The sequence below is a fragment of the Osmia bicornis genome, chromosome 4 (genome assembly GCF_907164935.1).
Source record: "Osmia bicornis bicornis chromosome 4, iOsmBic2.1, whole genome shotgun sequence".
NCBI lineage: Eukaryota > Metazoa > Arthropoda > Insecta > Hymenoptera > Megachilidae > Osmia > Osmia bicornis.
In genome coordinates this window covers 10052711-10073813 of record NC_060219.1, presented here as the reverse complement: position 1 = coordinate 10073813, position 21103 = coordinate 10052711, and the positions used below count along the sequence as shown (strand labels likewise).

General features: G+C 41.3%; 1 protein-coding gene across 1 annotated transcript; it reads right to left on the bottom strand.

Annotated features, from left to right (window-relative positions):
• Positions 1 to 74: 74 nt before the first annotated feature.
• Positions 75 to 7814, bottom strand: LOC114883089 (A disintegrin and metalloproteinase with thrombospondin motifs 7-like). The gene is made up of 12 exons (XM_029200511.2): positions 7626 to 7814; positions 7393 to 7551; positions 7074 to 7218; positions 5136 to 5228; positions 3615 to 3824; positions 3441 to 3555; positions 3094 to 3354; positions 2451 to 2568; positions 1975 to 2089; positions 997 to 1247; positions 479 to 693; positions 75 to 370 (listed from the first exon to the last, which is right to left on the bottom strand). Exons 2-12 carry the CDS (start codon positions 7542 to 7544, stop codon positions 75 to 77), a joined length of 1971 nt encoding a protein of 656 aa, XP_029056344.2. The 5' UTR covers positions 7545 to 7551; positions 7626 to 7814.
• Between the last annotated feature and the right edge of the window lie 13289 nt (positions 7815 to 21103).

The window sequence follows — 21103 nt, the reverse complement described above, 5'->3', positions numbered from 1 at the left end:
TATAGATGACGATTTTCTAGATTCGATTCTCACAATTTTTAAACCGAACCTTGTATCAAAATTTTAATTTTAAATTATAGGTAAGTATGCTTTTTGCTGATCCCAGCGTTCTCTTGTATTTTTTGTATGTATCTAATTGCATCCATTCCAACTAAAGTGAATTCGGTACTGTTTGCCGATGGCCGAGGCTCGAAATCCTTCGGAAAGTTTAAAGCACCGGTCTCTTCGTCTCGTTCAAGGAAGATGGTGAGCGTTAAATTTTTAATATCTTCTTTATCGATCACCACTTCACCCTTCTTCACGATCGGAGATTCCTTTGTATCCTGCTTTCTTTCCGTTCGAGTTTCGGAACTTTTTCTATTCGGATCGTCTATTTTTCGTTTGAAATATTAAACATTGCGATGATTCGATAAGAAAACAACGTATCGTGTATCGGTTCAATGGTACTACTTATTCAAGAACGTTAACGAGTTCGTACTTTTGTTCCTTTCTTCGCGTGTCGTGTCGTCGTCCCGCTTCTTTCGATCGCTGCAGGATTCACGTTCCTTCGGCTTCGGTGCTTGACAGTAGCTGTCAGCGATAATATCTACATCCTGCTCGGCGTTGCCCACAGGACGTACGCATTTGACGGCTCGCCGCTTCTCGCAGCCGAGTAGGCAGGATGTGCATCCTTGCCAGTCACCGATCATCCATCTGCGATCAATACGATTGTTCTTTCAACGTACTGCGATCAATTCTCCTCGATAAGAGTCGTTACCAGCTTCATTTGACTACTTCGACTTCTTTTTAAAAGATCAAAAAATATGGAACTCCTCGAAAATGCTATCGTAGCGTTCATAATAATACAAAAAGAAGAAAGCATGGAAAACATATTTTTGATTAAAAGAAAAATGTGAAGAACAGTACAGAGACGATTTTAATGATTTGAATTTCATTTCATTCGTTGCTGTGCAGCCTCGTCGCGTTGGTCTCAATTAAAATATTTCTGTAACTAACCTCGGCAGACAAGGAGCCCGATGACAGGGTCTCACTTTCGCCTCCGGTTTTCGGATGTTCTTGCAAAACATCTCGTCGACCAAGCCGGCGACTTTTTCTAAGCAACGAGGCTTGGAAATCTGCTCGCCTGGGCCGCAATTCGCGCTGCATTTTTCCCAGTCGACAAAGTCCCACGAGAATTCCGGCTTACGAGGGCTCTTCTCTTTCACACCGTACGAATACTTCACCGTCACGTTCTCTTTCGGGTGAACCTATTCGATGAAATAACTTGGTCAACAGAGCGATGCCCAGGCGGTGTAAGAACGGAAGTAGTTCTACAGGCTTCGAGAAACACCCCTGGCACTCGACCAGTATTCGCACGATGGGAACAAAAGCTGTTTTATTAAGGAATTTCCTGTTTACATTGGAAAGAGACGCGGTGGACTGACTTACGGATGAACTACACCTCGGTGGATTGAAAAGAAAATGTAAAAGAAAAATCTTGCACGAACAAACTTTCGTTCGTATTTGCATGAAAAGATCACCGCCGTTTCAATTGCGTCAGCCGGCTAGAGAATAGCTCGGCGTAAGTTTGATATTAAATCAGGTTATTTCGTATCTCAATCAAAGCGACACGTAGATACCCTTAACGAGGCATACGAGAATAGAAGCTTCCGAAACAGCAACACCCGTATCACGATGAAACGTGCTGAGAAGGCTAATTAGATCCGAGTAACGTTCCCCGGTGGGTTTCGAGATACCAAGAACTTCTAATCAACCGGTACAAGATTTTACGAGCTACACCATGCGTAGGTGCGAATGCTCGTAATGAGAGCCAGTATAGTCTCGTAACAGTCGAACGGACCTCTCTTCGTTTCGTTATCACCGCCAAGGTGTTGCATAGTTCGATAAGAACTGTCCAAGACTGGACATCTTGTTCGAGATACCTTATCGATCCGTCTGGCTAGCTAATTAGCGGCCCGCGTTCGTTATGCTCACCAATATAAGCAAGTCTTTCATGACTGGTCCAGGTATGTTCAGAGCCTCCTGGTTCGGCCTTATCGTTCCTAGCCACGCCTTCGAGCCCGCCACCTCGAACATTCCTAAACGATCGCTGAAACGCATAGTTGCGAGTTAAAGTACAAGTAATTTGTTGAATTTCACGTTGAACCGATTCAACCCTTTCACTGCAGCGAAGTAACGCCGCGACGGCCGGCGATACCACTATAGAGAGTTATATGAATTTTAATAGCTGACCGTTTCGGTGCCATGTTCGATTTTTCTTCTTCAAAGTTATTGAATGTTTTTACATAGATACATAGGAAAAATGCGATTTTGTAAATTCTTCACAGAAATTGCTGAACCCTGGCAATTTTCAAAGTTAAAAAGAAGAAGATTACTTTAATTTCAATTCGAAGGAGCTAATATGGAAGAAGAATTAAAGCTTTTAAAGCGTTCAATGAAAGTCCATTTACCCATCAATCAATGATTTCCCGTCTTTGCTCCGCACCATTATCCTGGATTTCGTTGGTTCGGTTTCTTCAACCCGGATATTCGTCGCTCCGCTCGGTACGTCCACTATTTTCTTCGGTTCTACCATCGAAAGTTTTTCTCCGATTATTAGAAGTTTCCTAGCAGACGGGTGGGAAAGTATCGATTCGTAGGACCGCGGATAAGAGATTTATTCGTTGATAGGAAATATCGTCGGGGCACGAAGGGCAAAGGGAAGGCTAGAGATTCTTTCGGAAATATCTCGAAAAGTTCTCGCACTTTTCACTGATCTACAACCATTATCTGGTAAGGAATTTCAAGTTTTTTCCTCGCTTTATTTATCGCGATTACAGATTCTTCCGATTCTTCAAACTTTCCCTCTCGTTTCTTTTCTTTCCTCTACCGAATCAAACTTTGAGCATCCTTCGACTCGGACATAAACTATTCCCCTTTTTATTAACTTTATGATCGAAAACTTTCGAACAAAGTGCAATGAGATTTAACGTACCGAGTTTTAATGCACGAAAGGCTGAACTTTTTTAAACGCCCGAGAAAAATGAAACAGCACGGCTTGAATGGTTTCAAACGGGGACGTAAATCAGGTGGCAGTGATGTTATTAGACTCACGAGATGCCATTTCGATGGTTATTATAGCCTCCTTCAGTCTACAGGATGTTCCGTTACCCCTGCAAACGCCGCATACATCTTCGATGGCGTTCGATTCCATATTCAGATCGCAGGGTATTTCTCTGCAAATCCCTTCCACGCAAATGTCACGAATACCCCTGTAGCAGGTGGTGCCATCGATGACTTTCGGTCTTAGGGAGGCAACCACCTTCCTCTCGCTCAGGCAATAAAGGGCGCACGGATTCTCCGAGGCTATCAAATCTGTTTGCGGTCGATCGTTTAGTGAACTATCCATACGGATGCCGCGTCAGCGAATATTCGATCTGTTGCCAGATCGTTCTACCTACTTTCCGGTAGATTGTAAGCCGTCCATCGGTGAACATTTCCGTCTTCCGGGAAGATCCAGCTGTTGAATTCGGCGCATTGAACGTCGCGAAACGATGGCGCGTCAACGTCGCACGGCTGCGACAGAAACGAAATAATTATTTTAATTCTTAGAATATCTCGTTTCCTTTACTAACGTTTGTCGCGCAGATTTTATGCCGCTTTCTTGCGCCCCGACAATACGCTCCACCGTTCGAAGGCGAAGGGTTGCTGCATCGTCTGACCGAGAAAGCCACGCCGGAACCGCAGCTTCGAGAACATCGACTCCAAGGTGACCAACCACCCCAATCGCCGTCTACCACTCCTGGCCTCTCGCCGACCATAAGGCATTTCATTCCATAACACCACTGCAAAGTTAATTATCGGTAAGCCCACCGGGAGCGCCTTTTGGCGATGCCGAAATTAGTCACGCCACTTGCCATTCCCATAATTTTACTAAAATTTAACTGCAGTCGCGTTTCATTGTAAAAAGAAAAATGACACTCTTTCTGTTTCCATTTTTTAAATGTTAATGAATTTTAACGATCTTACGAAAAGAGTCACGTCGTCGAATCGTTTTTACTTAAATCGAAAAATCAATTTATCAATAGAAGTACCGGTTGCAGTCGTTTGATCACGCTTTGCTACGTGACGGGATGACGGGACCAAAAATATTTTTCGATAATCGACGAACAGAGGGAACAGGAAAAGCCGCAGGAACGTGATAGAACGTCCGCGAATGGAAACGCGTTTGCTGAAAGACAGTTTCAAACTTTTATTTTCTCAACGTTCCTCGTCTCTTTTACTTTACCACAGAAAAACTTGATCCTTTTAAAGTATTCGTTAATGATTATCTCAAATCATGATAGATGAGTAAGAAACCTAATTCTCCGTGCTGCTATTCTCGAAACTTTCAGCTTGCACTTACTTTCGTTTCGTACGATTTATCCGATCGATTCTCCACGCACCAGAGCCGGCAATTATTTATTTTGATCGATGCAAAGCGAACGAGCCTAGCATGTTCGATCAATCTCAAGCTTTAATGGCTGGCAAAACATCGAGATAGAGTGTGTACAGGAGGTAGAAGCAGCGCGAAAAACAGCTGCTCGCATGTCTCGAACGTAATGTCTTAATCGGAGTTACATTGAAATTCAAAACGTTCAGAGAGAAAGAGAGAGAGAGAGATTTTAATCCAATAGAGTTCCAGCCATCGGATCCTACTAGACCAGTTTCTTTGCTGAACTCTTGTCGTAAAATGTTTCGTGACATATTTATAAAGGATTATCGCCTATCTGAACAATATGTATCATTCCTCAGCGGGAGGGAGGTATAATTTTTTCGCAATCAGTTGTGCCAGCGAGGGTATAAAGTTTAAGTTCAGAACGTACGACTTTTCTAATCGTTAACCCTTTTATGTTGCGCGTTGTTCGAAAAAGTTTCATGTAATTCTGATATGTAAATTGTCGCGTTAACTACCTCGTAATATAGATTGCACGATACCAGACGACTTTTCAAAGGAACGCGATGTTTTTCACGTGTAATTAGCGAGCGGTTTGCAAAATGTTTATACTGTATAACGAATACATCGCGTTAATCAGTTGAAATTTAATGTAACGCATCGAGATCTATCGAAGGATACTCGTTAATCAACTTTAGCATTTTTCCAGGCGATAATTTACCCTGTTTTTCCCGCAACTGGTGCCTTCGGCCAGTGGTTTCCGGGCAGACACGCAACCCCTTCCGGGAATGGCGCACCTCAGGCTCTCGCAGCTCTGAAAATGAAACGTAATCGCATAGTGTCGGGTAGTTTCGTGCCGATTACGATATCGCGAACCGATATCCTGGATTCAGGGTGTCGCTTATCTAAACGATACGCGGTGATACAAAAATTTCGTAATTTTTCAAATGTTCCCAGGGTATTAAAATTCTTTGACCTATTTAGTATCTTTTGAAGTTAGGAGATTGGGAATCGTTAGATATTAAATTTTGTGTGTAATTAAAAGAAAAAATGCATGGAGAGTGAAAGGATAAGGTAGACTGTTGAGAGAAGGTAAAAGGTTGGCTCGTTGACCAGCAGATGGTGCCTCATTACGGCCAGCAGGTGAAATTCAAAAGGATCAAACTTTAGAATATTAATAAAATTGATAATATACACGAAAATTGGATTATTATATTTTTTCTAACACAAGAATTCATTTTGGAAGTCTGATATAATTTTTTGCGCTTGAGCGACGTTAACGAGGCAGCAAATTATAAATTGCGTTAAATAAATTAACTTTCTTAATTTGCACACCATTCGTATCGTCGATGCACAACCCTCCAATTAAATGCTCTGGGACAGAAAATTAAACAGACTGATTTAACGAGTATTATGACCGTTCGAAATCAGATGATTATTTCATGTATTCGTTCAATCTAGAATGAGAAATATAGCTTGTTAAAATGGCAAATATCATTTTAATCGCGCGTTTGTTAATGTACAACTGAAACGAACTGATTCAAGCTCAAGATCCTGGATATGTATCATCCTTCTCTAACAAATCAAAAATATGGTGAAAAAAAAGAGAAAGAACAAGTAACTGACAACTTGAAATTACCTGTTTGTTATGCATTTCAGCGTTTCTCTCGCGGGAAAAATGTGATAAAAACGTCAACATACAGACGGGGAAGTAACTTTTTGTTCGAAGCAAACAAGCAGACAAATTTAACTAATTTAGTATGCGCGAAGGGCTTAATTAACCTGGTGAAGTCCTTTAACAAAGCTCGGAAGTGTTTGCAGTTGCCGTTTTACACCGAGTATAACAAATATGAATAACTTAATGAACAAACGGCTAATGTATTAATGAGAGCGTGTCTGTCCACACGCTTTCGTAAAAAGCAAATATTCTTTTATTTCTGAAAAAGAGCGAATCTTTGCATTGAGAGAGCAAACGTTTAAGCAAATTATTTACATCCCTGCGTTGGCTCATTGTCAATGACTCCAAAATGGCGAAATAACGAGGGATCGTTAAAGCGGCCACCGACAAACTCGATTTGCATTGATCAAATCGTTCCATCGTTAAAATTTGTCGACAAAGCAGCATCGCGAGGCTTTTAATGAAAATTATGAAAATATTGATTTTTGAATGGACGAAAGTGAGGGAACGCGATTCGCGGCCTCGTTGATCGAAACAATGAACTTCGTTTCGCGAACGTTTTAATCTTCTCCGCTTGTATTCTATCGTTGAAAAATTAACATTTCCCATAAAACCGAGGGCACATAGTGAAATTATTCAAAGATTTAAAACAAACATTGTTTCAATCTATTTTGTATTAAAAATCCTACCAAAAGGGTAATGAGTTCATTAAACACTCGTCACGTTGCTTGATTACAGTCCGCACTAATTATGATGCGGTTAAGTAATCACAAATTTCGGTCATTTACTCTTGAGGGAGTTGCACATAATTAACAGGAGCACGGAAGAATTTCCAATTAAATTTTGCAAAATTTAAAAGTTAAATTGACTTTTATGCTAAACAAAAAAGTTACGTGAAAATTTAATGCAAATTATTTTAGGGTCGCGAGGGATTAATTTGGAACTTTAATTTCATAAATCGATACGTAGTTTTGTTCTTACGATTCCTATATCGCAGTATCGTGCATTCTTGCGATATTCCAGCCGACATTGATCGTCCGCGTTGTACATTACCCCCGGAAGTAACTCCGTGCTGGGAAACTCGTGAATGTAAGGTTTATCCTCCAAACAGAATCCGAAACCAGCTCTGAAAAAAATGTCTGCTCGTGAAATTTTCATCGAAATAAATTTTTCAACTTTTTCAATTAAATCCAATTTCGTCGTAGAGCTTGAAGCATTTCCGGTTAAAACGAGCGTTTTGCTTCTTTAGAATGAAAGCAACAGAAATCTGAAATCGACTCGATAGAATATAGTCTCTTACTCGATGTACGAATTCAGAGACTTCCTCGAGCACTTAGACCACTTCCTCGTGACGTATAAACTTCCGGGGTACATGACCGTGGTCTCGATATACCCTTTTCTACGTTGAATAATACCGGGGCAGCCATTTTCCTCTTGAATATCGTGCGACATTCCTAATCTAAACGTTGGTAACATTTCAATTTCAGGAAAAGGTGGACGCTTGTTTGAAAGGTTTCTTTTAAAAATTCGTACGTGTGCCCGATTTGATGAGCTAGATGGTATCCTGTGCGCAAGCCAACATCCTTCACAACCGCAGCTCCTTTCAGTGGATCGCAAGTTCCGGCGATGGTCGAGGTTCCGGTGAAAGCACACGAACTTGACGTATCGCAGATGTTAGACCTGAACGGGTCGATTAAACGTTAACGATCGTTCCTGGTTAGATTCGATTCACTTAACGTTCGCTCGAATGTACTTGGTGATCAGGATAGCGCAGTCATGGTGGTTTGGATGTGAATCGTCGCTCGGGTTAATCGTTTGCTGCCATTCTTGGAAGTATTTCAAAGTTTTCTCCGGGTTCTTAGTAGCCGGTAAACTCATCTGTTGAATTTAATTAAAATTTTAGCTCGATGACGTAAATGTTTAGTTATTAGGAGGACCTCGTCATCCTGGATTTGCATTCTTATGATCCTGACGATGCTCAGTTCCATCAGTATTCCTAAGCTGACGTCGTGGAGTAATCCTGCAGCCTGAGGGGAAACTTAAAATTACCTATCGATGTTAATTTAAAAACTCGTCGTTTCGAAACTCTGCGAATCGAGTTTCCTAATTTAAACGGAGGGGTTGATTGAAATAAAGTTTCGAGAAAGATCAGCGCACCATGTTGAGCAACGTTAACACGTAGTTCTGAACGTCAAAGTCCTTGTGATAATCTATAACGATCTTGTCGAGGACCAGCAGTAGCTCGAGCGTGTAGGATCTGGCCTGTTTCCTGGAAGGATGCCTCTTCTGCGAGCTGAAAGCACGTTTGGCAATGCTTTTGCCCATATTGCCGGTGACGTTACACAGCATCTGGCTATTCCTTCCGAATTCATCCGGTCTCTTTTTGTAAACGACATGCGGATGCTCCGCTTCTTTCGTGAAATCGTGACCGGTCAATGGCTCGATCGTGTACCACCACCGTTTCGTTCTGATATATCCGGCCTACATCGTTTCAACGGGGATATTAAAAACAAGTTACACGAATTTCAAATAAAAAGGTAGAATACTAACGAGACCATAGCAAGTGGACAAAGCGCTATTCTCTGATTGACCGCGAACACGTCCCAGATAATGACACTGTGCGTCGCACATCCGTTGCAATTTTATATTTTTCAGAAAATCTTCATTATTTTTACAGTTACACGATCCTCTCTGCTCCTCGATAACGGCACCTGAACGAAACGCAAATTATTTTACGGTAATTACTTTTAAAATTTCCTCTTTACTCGCCTGGAGCGACGAGACGATGATTCGGTTCCAGCTCGAGATGATGTTCTTTGTCGCCAATTTTCAAACGATAATGAACAGAGTCATCGGGGACAATGTCCCTGTTCGATCGAGACGCGTAAAAGGAACGCTTGAAGTGATGAGGTATTTGATGCGACACAAACTTTCCATCCGATCTGACTTTCCTTGGCACTACGATCTCGTACTCGTCGGAGAATTCCACGTCTCTCGTGTAACGTCCTTGAAAAATTAATCGCTTTTAACAGAGTGTCATTACACTCTGCTCTCATCTTGCTGACATCCTCGATCGAAGTTGAATTTAATCAATTGTTCGATGGAAAATTAACATTCCTCCTCTCGATGCGTAATCCTCTTCGCTTATGTCACTCTTCGACTGCAATTTACGCGTCGTTTCTTTCGTTTTTCCTTCGATATATCCCATCAACGTTGTCGTTGTTCGACGAAAACAAGTCGACCTACTTCCGCCTTGACTAACGAAAAATTTCCTGCTCGCGGAACCGCGTTTCGCTAATGAATCCGGTTTAACGTAGGCAAGTGCTCTCTTTTCCCTTCCATTTCTTTGGAAAGCATCGATCAAGGTAAAAATTAACATCGTTTTACCGCCTCGACGTCCTTCATTTCCAGCTAATCGATATTTTAATAACGCTTTTTCGTTTAATCGCGTAACGACTTGGAAAAATCAATTAACGGTGTATTATTAAAAATTCACACCAAAAGGCTGTAAAATTGACAGTTACTTAGCTAGAGAAATCAAGGCTTTCCTGCTCGCTGTTCAGTCGGAAGCAAGAAAAATAGCTGTCACGCACCGACAGAAGCCGGGAAAGCTTTCTTCTGATAGATACCAACGAGTTTGTCTGAAAGGGACAGCTGACAGAGAAGAAGCTACACTCGCGATTCAACACTGATTCGTCTGACATTGTGAGAAACTTTTTCACCCAGTTTCATCTTGAAACTGAGCTACAATTTTGGCAGAGAGCTTGAGATTTCAGAAGCGAAAGGGATTCTAATAACGACTACTCGTCTACTGGAGAAATATCGTGGCTCTAGAGGATTCCTAGGTTCTGCACACGACTCTGCCAACAATAACACCCAAGAATAACATGGATGGTGAAAAAGACCAGTTGAAATCTCTCGAGCGTACGGAAAAGCATATTTCTAGACTCGAGAAAGAGAAATGATTATAATGGCTATGATCTGAGAAGAACTGTTCTGTTTTTTCTCATTTCTGCTATAAGATTGTCGTACTATTTTAATAAACGATAATAGAACACTTTAATAATCCTCTGTTAAATTCGTATTTAATTTTAACGTAAAGGCAATTTCATTTACACAAGCTGTGTACGAAAAAGGTCTGAATCCTAGGTTAGATAATAATTTGAGTAACGTACCGGGAAGAGCGTTGAATATTTCCTCTCGTAAATATATTTCATCCAGAATGTTTGCTACTTTAATTAATTTTAATTAATTTGAGTGTACAGAGGTAGATACGTTTGGTTACACGTGGAAACGTGGGCGTGTATGCTCGCCTAAAACGAGCGGAGTAGATATTTCGGGAAAAAGGCAGTGGTGAGTAAGAAATAAGAGGTAAAATGTGAAAATTGACCAACGATGCGGAGTTTTTAAGTTCGCGAAAACACGACTTATATTATATTTTCAAGTGAAACATGGTTGGAAACAGACGTTGCCGGTCGAAATTTGTTTCTGCACGATCGGTTGAAACGTTAATGACCAACCCAGCCGTTAAATTATTTTTTTTCTTCCCCTAGCGTTTCGTCGCGTATGCATCGCGTGTTTCATCGATTCCACGCGCAAACAACAATTTCTTTTTCGTTCGTTTCTAAAAGCACGGCATATTTCGCTTTGATGAATCGCGATAAAGTATCGAGTCTACGCGTAAAGAGAACATAACCAAAGCACCGTTTGATCGAACTTATGAAATCTCGTATTTCGTTGGGGGGAAAAAAAAGAAGGGAAAAACTTTACCTCTGTACCCGTTGGCAAATCCTCCACGACGGGGCGGAACGAACAAAAGAACGTAAACGAAGAGAAACATCGAGGGATGTTTAATCATCGTGGCTTTTTGTGAGAAATTTTACGTCTATCGCGATTTCGAAAAGAGAAAGACAGAGAAAGAGGAACTGGAAGCATGTCGCGTATCGATCTCGAAACAATATGATTTAATGATAGCCGATGTTAACCTGTTAAGGAGGAAAATTTGAGAAAAACACGGTTCTAATGCAAAAATCAAAGAATTCACTTTCTTAGGAAAAATGACCAAACACTGTATTGAAGAATAAAAGGAAGCAGAGATACGGTCTTTTTTCACACGGTTATTTAATTCCACTTTGAAGCTACGATTTCTGTACACACGGAAGGAAAAAGTTGCTCCGTCGAGCAGTTACAGTAAAAGGCACTCTGCCGGCCTGCTAGGCTGACTTACAATGGCCGTTCGATGCAATCTCCTTATCGTAAAGTTCAGATTAAAGCGGTAAAAAGTTTTATTCTCTCGGCCAGAAACTTCAGTTGCTCGCAGCAATTCTTTTCGCAACTGGCTCCCGCTTCTTTTCGTCTACCGCCCCCGCCTCGCTTCGCCACACTTTTCGTTTGGTCCGCTTTCTTACCCAATACAGACCGCTTTCGCATTGAACGATATCAAACTAGCTTTTCATTCGAGCTTTCAGCGATGCTAACGTATACCTGACTCGCTATATTAGCAGAGCTTCCTTAATATAGGAGTGGCAATTTTAATCTCTATTCATTAGACCAGATACTCCTACCGCGCTTAACCCTTTGACTACGGGAAGCGTATGTACAGGTGTGCGAACGCCTTGAGAAAGTTACCGCTTAGACACGGAATGTATCTGCTTACACATAATTCACCCTCGTACGTCTAGGAATTGGGATGCTTCAACTACTGTAAGAGCACATTAACAGAAATTCCTTGATACAAGAGTGCTATTTTAATCTGCGTTCATTCGACTAGAAATTCGTACACCGTTTAACCCTTTGACTGCAAAAGGTGTACGTGTACTCTCTGTGTGTATACTCCTTGAGAAAGTTACTTAGGTGCGGAATTTGCATACACACGATACCTTACCTGGGAACATTATATATCTCGCTAGCTTTTAATCATAGAAAATAATTAGAAGTCCCTGGATGTATTTTTAAATATAAACGGAAGAAGCATAATTGAGCACTACGTGCATTGGTCGTGTCTCGGTTTCACAGAATTCCAGTTTTCCAGATTTACGACACCGATACCCGCTTTTATTTCCACAGCGGAGCCGAAACTAAACCTCGCGTGGCTAATTAATGAAATTTCGCGAGGGTACGCGCGATAAGGCTTCGCGAGAACGTCCTGGAAAGTGAATTACTCGCATCGGACGTTTTCTCGTTTCGCTTGGCTTACTAACCTAGAACTGTTGCTCCCTACTTTCCTCGCTTTCTCTATTATACGTCACGACCCTTTCAACTTTTCCATCTACATTATCGCTCAACAATTTCAGCCCGTCTGTCTTCTAACGCTCTAATTACATTTTTATCGTATTCGATTAATCACAACCGGGGCCGGTAGTCTTTCCATCGTTTCAGCTTGCACATTTTTCATTCGCGTTGTTCAACTTTCGAAACACCGTGTACGAAATCAATAAAACAAAAGTTTGGAAACGCGAGGTTTAATTTTGAAAGCAGAGATTCGAATTTTCTTCCTCGTCGTGAAAACTTCATCCTCGCGGGTCGGGAAAGCAAGAAATCCAAACGATAGTTTGAATTGCTAAAAGCTCAGCCGTCTTATTATTATTCCGAATATAATAAGTCGTCGGTTGATACGATTGCTGATTCTGTCCGTCCGCGTACCGTTCCGTTTCCCTCCCAGATTTGCATACCATTCAACTCCCATCTTGTCTGTCACTCGAACTCTACCCATTTCCCTGGTCTGCATTAGATTTCATTTAAAAAAACCGAACGAACATTCGTGTACGAGAAGCTGTCAAGAGAGAAAGGAATTCTTTTTTCTTCATTCTGTACCATTATCACCTTAAACAGCACCGGACAGTGATGCGTTACAGTCATTAAAAGTTGGAATTCCGAGCGAAGCGGATGAAAAATTCATCAAATTAGAGGGTTACCGTAACGATTCTATTATAATTTTCTGGGAACATTACGTAACATCCATTCTTTTACTATTCATTCACTGTACTTAGCCTGATAATTCAGTTGAAAGTGAAATTAATTACCATCCCCTTTTACCATGAGCTTACCATTTTTTATTTACATCGGCGCGGAAGAATATCAAAACGAGGTTAAGAGACCGGAGCTAGGTCACAGTCCATTACGAACATTAGCTTAGTAATTCCTTTTTTTTTTAGCCTTCTTAAGTAAATAGAATACTTCTGCTGTTATAAAATAAACAAGCTTGATTAAAAAATGTTTTCTATATACATGGGAAAGGTTTTAAACCGATCAGCAGAAAGCAGTATCAATATTTACTTTATTTTTATCATTTAATTAAGAATCCCTGGTCGATGCAAATTTTGTACGTTGTCAAAAAATATGGTTGTCGATAAATTAAGTTTCCTTTTTATCGCAAACAATCGTGTTGATTGATCGAACGATCGAGGATTTTTCCCTCCCGAAAAGCGTGCACGATGATTAATTGAAGTTTCCTTTTAAGAAAAATGACCTAGCTGATTGACGTATTTACAAGTGCACCTTTCTACGAACACGTACAAAGATTAATTGGAAAAGAATCTAATCTAATACTTGATACATTTCCTAAATGAAGTGTAAACCGGTGAGATATCGCTGATACTTTGACGATTATACGAAGAAGGATAACTCGGAGAAATGAAACCGGTTTTAATTTAGCTAAAATCGCTAAGAAACAATGCCACGATAAATAGGATGCAAATAAAATTTAATCTTGATTATTAGGGAAAAAAATTAGAAAGTAAGATAAGAATTTTCCTCGTCCTTTTGATCGAATTCCTTATCGGTGGAGGAACGAATGCGTTTCTAGCGGATAAAGAAAGGCCGATTTTGCAGTGTCAGTCGTTCTTCGACGGTTGACTCGTTGATGCGGCAACTATTATCATAAACTGTGGATTTCAAGTTGGTGAGTTTATGAAGATTGAATTAAATAGTACTTCCTTCGAGGAAATACCGTCAGGAGGAACAGAACATCAGGGAAAGAAGAGGAAACTGATGGAATCTAAAGACGGGAACGAGATTCTTGTAAGCGCTGATATTTAAATTCTTCGCGAATACCTTCTTAATGATAAATATATTCGTCAAATGTCTAGATAACCGTACCAAAATTTCAGAAATCCCTCGAGTGTTTTACAAAATACCTGTAAAGTAAGGAAATAGCCAAAATTTCTGCGGTTGCAATCGAAAGATACATTTCAATTTATCTCGAAAAGTGAAGGTTTAAAGTCGGAGAAGCTATTCCATCGGTAACGGTATCAAAAATAGTGATAACATCGTTTCACGGAAAGCTTCGCTTCGCTTCGTTTCTCGAAACGCATTCAAAATTGCAGCCTCGTAAATCGGCGTTAGTCTCGGCCGCGGATTCGACGATTTCGTGCACCCTCCTGGACATTATCTCGCTCGTTTCGTGGCGTTAGGTTAAACGAAACTGTTCGATAAGTTCAGAGGATTTAGCGACGAAGGCGTCCCCGGAAGTCCCCGGCTTCGATTCGCCGATATCACCGATATCAGCCGTTCATTTTACCTCCGTCTATTACACGTTATAAAATTAATTACATTTTTACAACGTTATTATTCCACGTTGATGTTTAACGAGATAAAACATTTTTTCATCAATTTGCTTTCATACCCTAGCTCATGTTCCAGTTTTAAAACGAAAATGAAAAAGCAAAGCCGGACATTAATATCGGCAAGAAGTTCCATGTTTTGAATAACGAATATTTTTATCTCTACTACCGTATACATTCAACGGTATCCTCGTTTCTGTACGCTCGTCAATTTCCTTTTGCTCCTGAAATTAATTGATCAACGTCGAGGCGAGCTGGTTGAAAAAACAATACGCATACAGAACGGCTCGTAAATGCAAACCGCGTTGAACGTTGTTTCCGCGGAATCGTTTTCAATTACGAGTATACACCTGTCGCGAGAATTTGAACGATCGAAAGGATCTTTCGTCGTCTCCCTATGAAATCCGGTTGTTCGCCGATCGCTTCAGGGTAGAAGTAAAAAATTTATTTAGACGGATACAGAAACGTATCACAATTTGAACCTGAATTTAGATTCGAAGAAAATTGGCACAACTCCTGTGCTGTTAAAATTCACATAGAATAGGTATACGATAATACATCATACGTAATTACGAGGGTGTTTACAGTTTAAATAATTTATACTTTCCTATCTCTTTCGATCATCCATTATTTCTCCTCGTTTCCACCCTATCTCTCCGTTTGTCTGTGTCGTTAATCGTGCAAAACTTTCGCGACTATTTCTATCCGGTGTTATCACGTTCGCTATTGAAAATTAATTTCACGGTCTGCGTGACCGAGAAAGAGAATGGGTGGAGAGATAAAGAGGATTGATCGACAGACCAATCGCCAGGGAAGATTAATGACCCGGCCAATTGTAGTTACGGTGAATACGTATTTAAGGGAATCAACAATCCATTAATCCGTTAAAAAGTATTCGGCGACGGAAAGTTCGATTATCTCTTGAGAGGAGAAACGTTTGACCGGTTGCAAAAGTTCCTAGCATATTGAATATTACTTTAAAAGATGCCTGAAAGTTTGTTAAAAAACTTTCGGGACTTTGTTTTACTCGGAACATTCTTCGTGTTATTTTAGGTTTTTTTTAGAAGGCTCGTGCGTGGCACGTAAATATTCTGAAGGAAGAAGCTTAGAAATGTTACATTTCCCCTGGTTACGAAATGAGTTTCCAGCCAGCAACCGGAAGTATTGTTGGTTCACCGCATTTCCAGAAGTTCGTTTCATTCGAGAAGGATATAAATGCGAGGCCGTACGTTTTTCGCCAGCGCCAGTCACGAGCTGTGGTTTCAAACTCGCTACCGACTAACAAGGCTCGAATTTTTAATGAACCTCTGCATCTTCGATAATTATCACTGTCCAGGATGCATATGAGCTTTCATCGCGTTGTTACATGGCTTTGCTAAGATCCCGGATGAAGGAAGAAGGCCAACACCTTTGATAATAAAATTAAAGCGTAGAGACATTTTCAAATTCGCACCATTGTTGTATCAATCATTTCTTATGAAACGACCTGTACGCCTTTGAATCGTGTTTGCCAAGTAATCTAGATTTTCAGCAGCGTATCCGCTCGCGCCACGATTCAATAAATTACAGCATCGCCCGATGAAATTGCTTTTCACGATGATTCGGCTCTGATCGTTCGGCATCTGCGTTTCGTTCCCGTTCTACGGTTCCATGAAAACGCAACTCATTTAGAGTACAGACACGTTTGATCCTCGTAAACAGGAAAATCTGTGCAACGTTCCGTGGATACAAGTTAAACGATATCTTTGGAAAAATCAATTTCCTAGCATTCGGTTTCGAACACCCTGTATCATTATCCTAATTGATAATGCCTCCATACGGATTTGATGTTCGTTTTGCGGCAACAATGGGATCAGCAACAAAGCTGGCTAATTGGAGTATCCTACTCGCGGTTAAACAATACGATACAGTTTGCAATTAAATGTCCAGTGCAATATAAATATAAATATCGTGGCTTGGAGGGAAAGCTGAGCGAAGCTCGTTGAATGGCTCGTAATTATTCGAAACTTTATTAACGTTCACTCAATTGTTGCATCGATCATTATTATCGTTCGATTTTAACGACAAGTGGCGATTCGTACACTTTGTTCGCTTCCCGATTGCCGCAGTTCTCGTTGAGTGTTTTCCGCTACACTGATAGAACGATGATAATTCATGAATGGAGTATTTCAACGAGCGATGCCGATGATTGCCACTATTGTTTATGCGATTTAATAAAAGACAGCATCGGATGGTAATTGAATATGTTCCGGGAAATTACATCAAAGACTTTACATCGTTGTACGCATGCTACTCGGGTTAATTAATTTTATTTACTATCGAACACGAATGAAAGACGGGTACATGTTACCTGTTTGTTGATACAACGAATAATTGTATGTTCTACACGAGAAGATCTGTTGATCTACCCATTGTTTGTTGTTCTATTTCATTAGAGATCTAAATGTACACTATCAACTATAATAAATAAAAGTATCTGATTGTATGAGACAGAGCATCTTCTAGCTACCAGTTTTACGGAGAAGGTTCAATTTAAAGCGTCTTTTGTTACCGAACGATGTCGTCCATTAAGCAGACTGGCGTTGATTTATGTTGTTCCTTTCTTTTTTACGACGGACACAGATTGTGGATTGTATGTGGGTCACGAAACACCACGAGAGAGGCGTCGATGCAGAAACACGGAATGAGAAGACCAAGAGACAGCTACGATTCTCAGGAAATGGCTCCATTTCACCGAGATTTGTACCTCCATTAAAGTTCCCCCCAGCCCTGACCTCGCTGCAACAACTTCGGAACCGTAATAATTCCATTGTTTTTTTCCATTTCTTCGCAATTACCCAATCGTCGATTTCGTCCGTTCACGAATGACGCGATGGAACCTTCTTTCGATGACTATAACGATGGACGATTCGTTTGCAGGATAATGGCGGATTTTCGACCACTCATTGGACGCAATATTACGTCCAACGGTAGAATCGAAATAGAGAAACGATGAACGTATTCGCGTTAAAAAGCTGCAATTTCAGTTTCATCAAGTTGGTCAGGCGGTACGGCTGCATTTAACGTCCCCCTTTATCGTCGCGATAGCGGTCAATTAATTCCACTTCCGGCGAAATTAATAGTTTCCTGCGCTAATTGAGTTTACAAATGGAACTCGATTCGTTTTCATCGCGACCACGGTGATCCAGTGAAAAAATTCATTCTCGAAAATTTCTCACTCTAACGATGACACATTAGCTCGCCGAAGCTGTTTGTTAAATAACCCGGACTTGTACAAATTTTTGAACCATGAATTCTGATTACCTCAAGATTTCGAATACTTCGTTATTCAATGTTAGCGAAGTAACAGCATCCGGATTAATTTATGCAAATGGACGTATCGATTCATTCAATTAACGCGTTCGCCGGACCGTTGAAATATATGATTAATATGGCCAGGATGTGTTTATAAGCGATCACATCTGGGAACGGCTTGTTAAGAGCGACGCGATCTGTTCGTCGGGCTATTATCCTGATTTGTTCATACGCATCATCGATCCACATTGCATTTCAATGGTTATTAACATTTCCCTGTGCAGCTCGTTCAATTTCAGTCGGCCCGGAACAGATTCCCAATTTTAATAATTACCACCCGAAGATTTTCCTTCTATATTGCAACAGTGATTTCCATCTTAGCACCCTATTACCCTTTAGGATGCAACATCCGGAAGGTGATCGGTTCCCGTCGGACGCGTTAATTCCACATATAAGGGCGTTGACACATAATCGGGAGAAGCACTCGACCGTACGTGATGTCGGGAAATTAACGAAGCGTCTCGAGCCCCGCAAAAGGACTCGTCAGAGCGTCGCGACGCCGGGCCAAGGTTTACGCGAGGCTAGATACAGAGGCGGCAGATGGGATGTCATCCGAGGATAGAAAAGTTTCGAACGGCGAAAGGTAAAAGGAAAAACTGAATACTTGGTAAAATATTCGGATGGTGTTTACAGAACGTTTAGGGGATAGGGTAATTACTAGGAATGGCTGGTACTCGGCTCGTGCTACGAAACACCTTCAACATCAATCACTTTGGGCTGGCGATAGGAAACTCGAAGGTATACGACCGACAACCACGCAAATACGCCAACTCCTACGCCAGTGGAGAAAAAGCTGGTTTCGAAGGCAAGCACGCACGCACGCACGCACTTGTTCGCTCACGAGATTGTTTTAAGGGCGAAGGACTTTTTTTTTTATTACGAGGGGTAAGTCGACGAGCTCGAACGCCTCTGATGAAGTCATTCAGCACCTCGAGGATGTCACGACACCCTGTAGTTGACGCTCTCTAACAAAGGGATTTACTTGAACCGTACGGGTACTTGTCTGCGCAACGCAAACAAAGGATTTCCCTAGAAAATCGTGTAAGAAATAAAGAGCGGAGAAAGGGGTGAAAGAACGTGAAAATGTTCTTCTATTTGCAGCAGAATGGGGGAGAATATTGAGAAGAAAGAAAACCTTCAAACGGAACAAGAAAATAAAATGCAACTCGTTAAATATAAATTTATGCTCGCGTCTTTTCTTCGGACCCCTTTTTATCCTTTTCGTTACCTACTCGAAAATAACACCCTTCTAACAGCACGTTGTTTCAAGCAAAATGTGATTGATCCAGTTCTCTGTGCTGGCAATAGTTACTCAACACTGTTGGAATACATGGAACAAAGCTTTCCACGAACGGGGGTAGCTGCAACGAATGATCCGAGATTTAAGAACTAATGGCTGCTTACTAGAGTTTGCAAGCACGCAAGGATGCGTGCGCGAAAGCATTTCACACCTGCCTGCGTAAACACAAGAAGCTGGTAGATTCGATTTAATTTGCAGCCCCGTTGCGAACGCAAACACGATATACGTCGGTTCGGCTAGGTGCAATCAAATCTCGGCTCATTAATAACCAGCGAAACGAGCTTCGCTTCCCTCTATACCACTCGCATTTTCCCTTTACCCCTTCCCCTTTCTCGCTAAATGTATATGTAACGTTTCAAAGGTTTCACGGATTACTCTTTTCAACCTGCAGTTCTTGACTTTAATGATTTTGCTTTCATGCCAACAATGATTCTTTTTTTCTTCCAACGTGAGAACTCTTTTTACTGGAAGTCGTACGCTCTCTCCGAAATCACAACTAATAAATATTAATATTCAACGCGATGATCGCACTTTTGCATACACCAAATACGTTTTATTTTTATTCCCATTTATAGAACACGAAACTCGGTTGGGAAAATTCTGGAACGGGGGAGTATGTAAATACCCGCGTACCGTTTCGGTGGATCAACAACAGTGACAAAAGAATCGTAGAAATAGAAAGTGTCGAACGTGTAGCAGGATAAAAACAGAGTAGAAAAGTTAGCGGCAAGAGAAAACAACGGAGCGTAGTAGGAAACGTTGGATTCGAGCGTCGCGACGGGCCAGCAATTTCCTCGGAAATCTAAAATGCAAGTAACAGTATGTTTGTCGAAATTACCATCTATCTACATAGAAGGGAAGCGGAAGAGAAGCAAAGGGAACGAGAGGGAATCGTAGGTGGTGCTCGGCATCAACGAGCCGCTCGAATCCGAGTTTCGTGTTCCATTACGCCCGGGAAGAGCAAAAGCGTCTATCGGACCAGTACGCTACGACCAACCTCCGTGGATTTAGATGCGACTTCGTTGTATATCGGCTGGGAATACGTCGTTATGTCGGACCGAGTTTACAGTAGGACCGGCTACGTGAGCTGGCTGAAATCAGCGCAGACGCGAGTCGATGTCACCGGAATTTCAGATTCACCAACGTGCAAGCCTTCCAGCATAGTCGATTCCTGTTTTCCCTCCCTGGTACGATATCGCGGATAAGAGGATAAACAGCATCCTCGAAACGAGCAGCGAGGATATTCTCGGTAGCGTTCATCTTTGCACCATCCTCTAGTTAACATAAACAATTTTTCACCGGGGGTATTCGTTTGTTTAAATAAAATATGAATCAGCCAATTTCAATTGATTCGATAGAAGATCGAATTGGGAACGAGAACGTCAGCAACGTCAGACTTGCTATGTAACATTGATGGCCGAGCAAACGACGCTACGTCGACATTTGACATTTCCGCGGGTAAAATAGGAAAACCCTTAGAAAAATTGCATTCCAACGGATCGTTTGGAAATTCTGACACGATGGACGTCTGACGTCGGATGGTGAATCGATTATTGGACGCGCGGCACAGCCTTCGGTTTCTCACCGGCTGAAAGCGTTCTCCTCGCGGATCAATTGGCCAGGTTTCTAGCCCTGTCGGGATCAACCGGATCACCTGGATCACCCGGAAAAGGAATCGTTGACGAACTCTTGCTACGCGATTCCAATACTGCAATCCGGCTAAAAAGAATTTTCCTTTAAACTGATATCGACGTTGTTGATCCTTCTACTCCGTGTAACTATTCCCGTGTAATTTT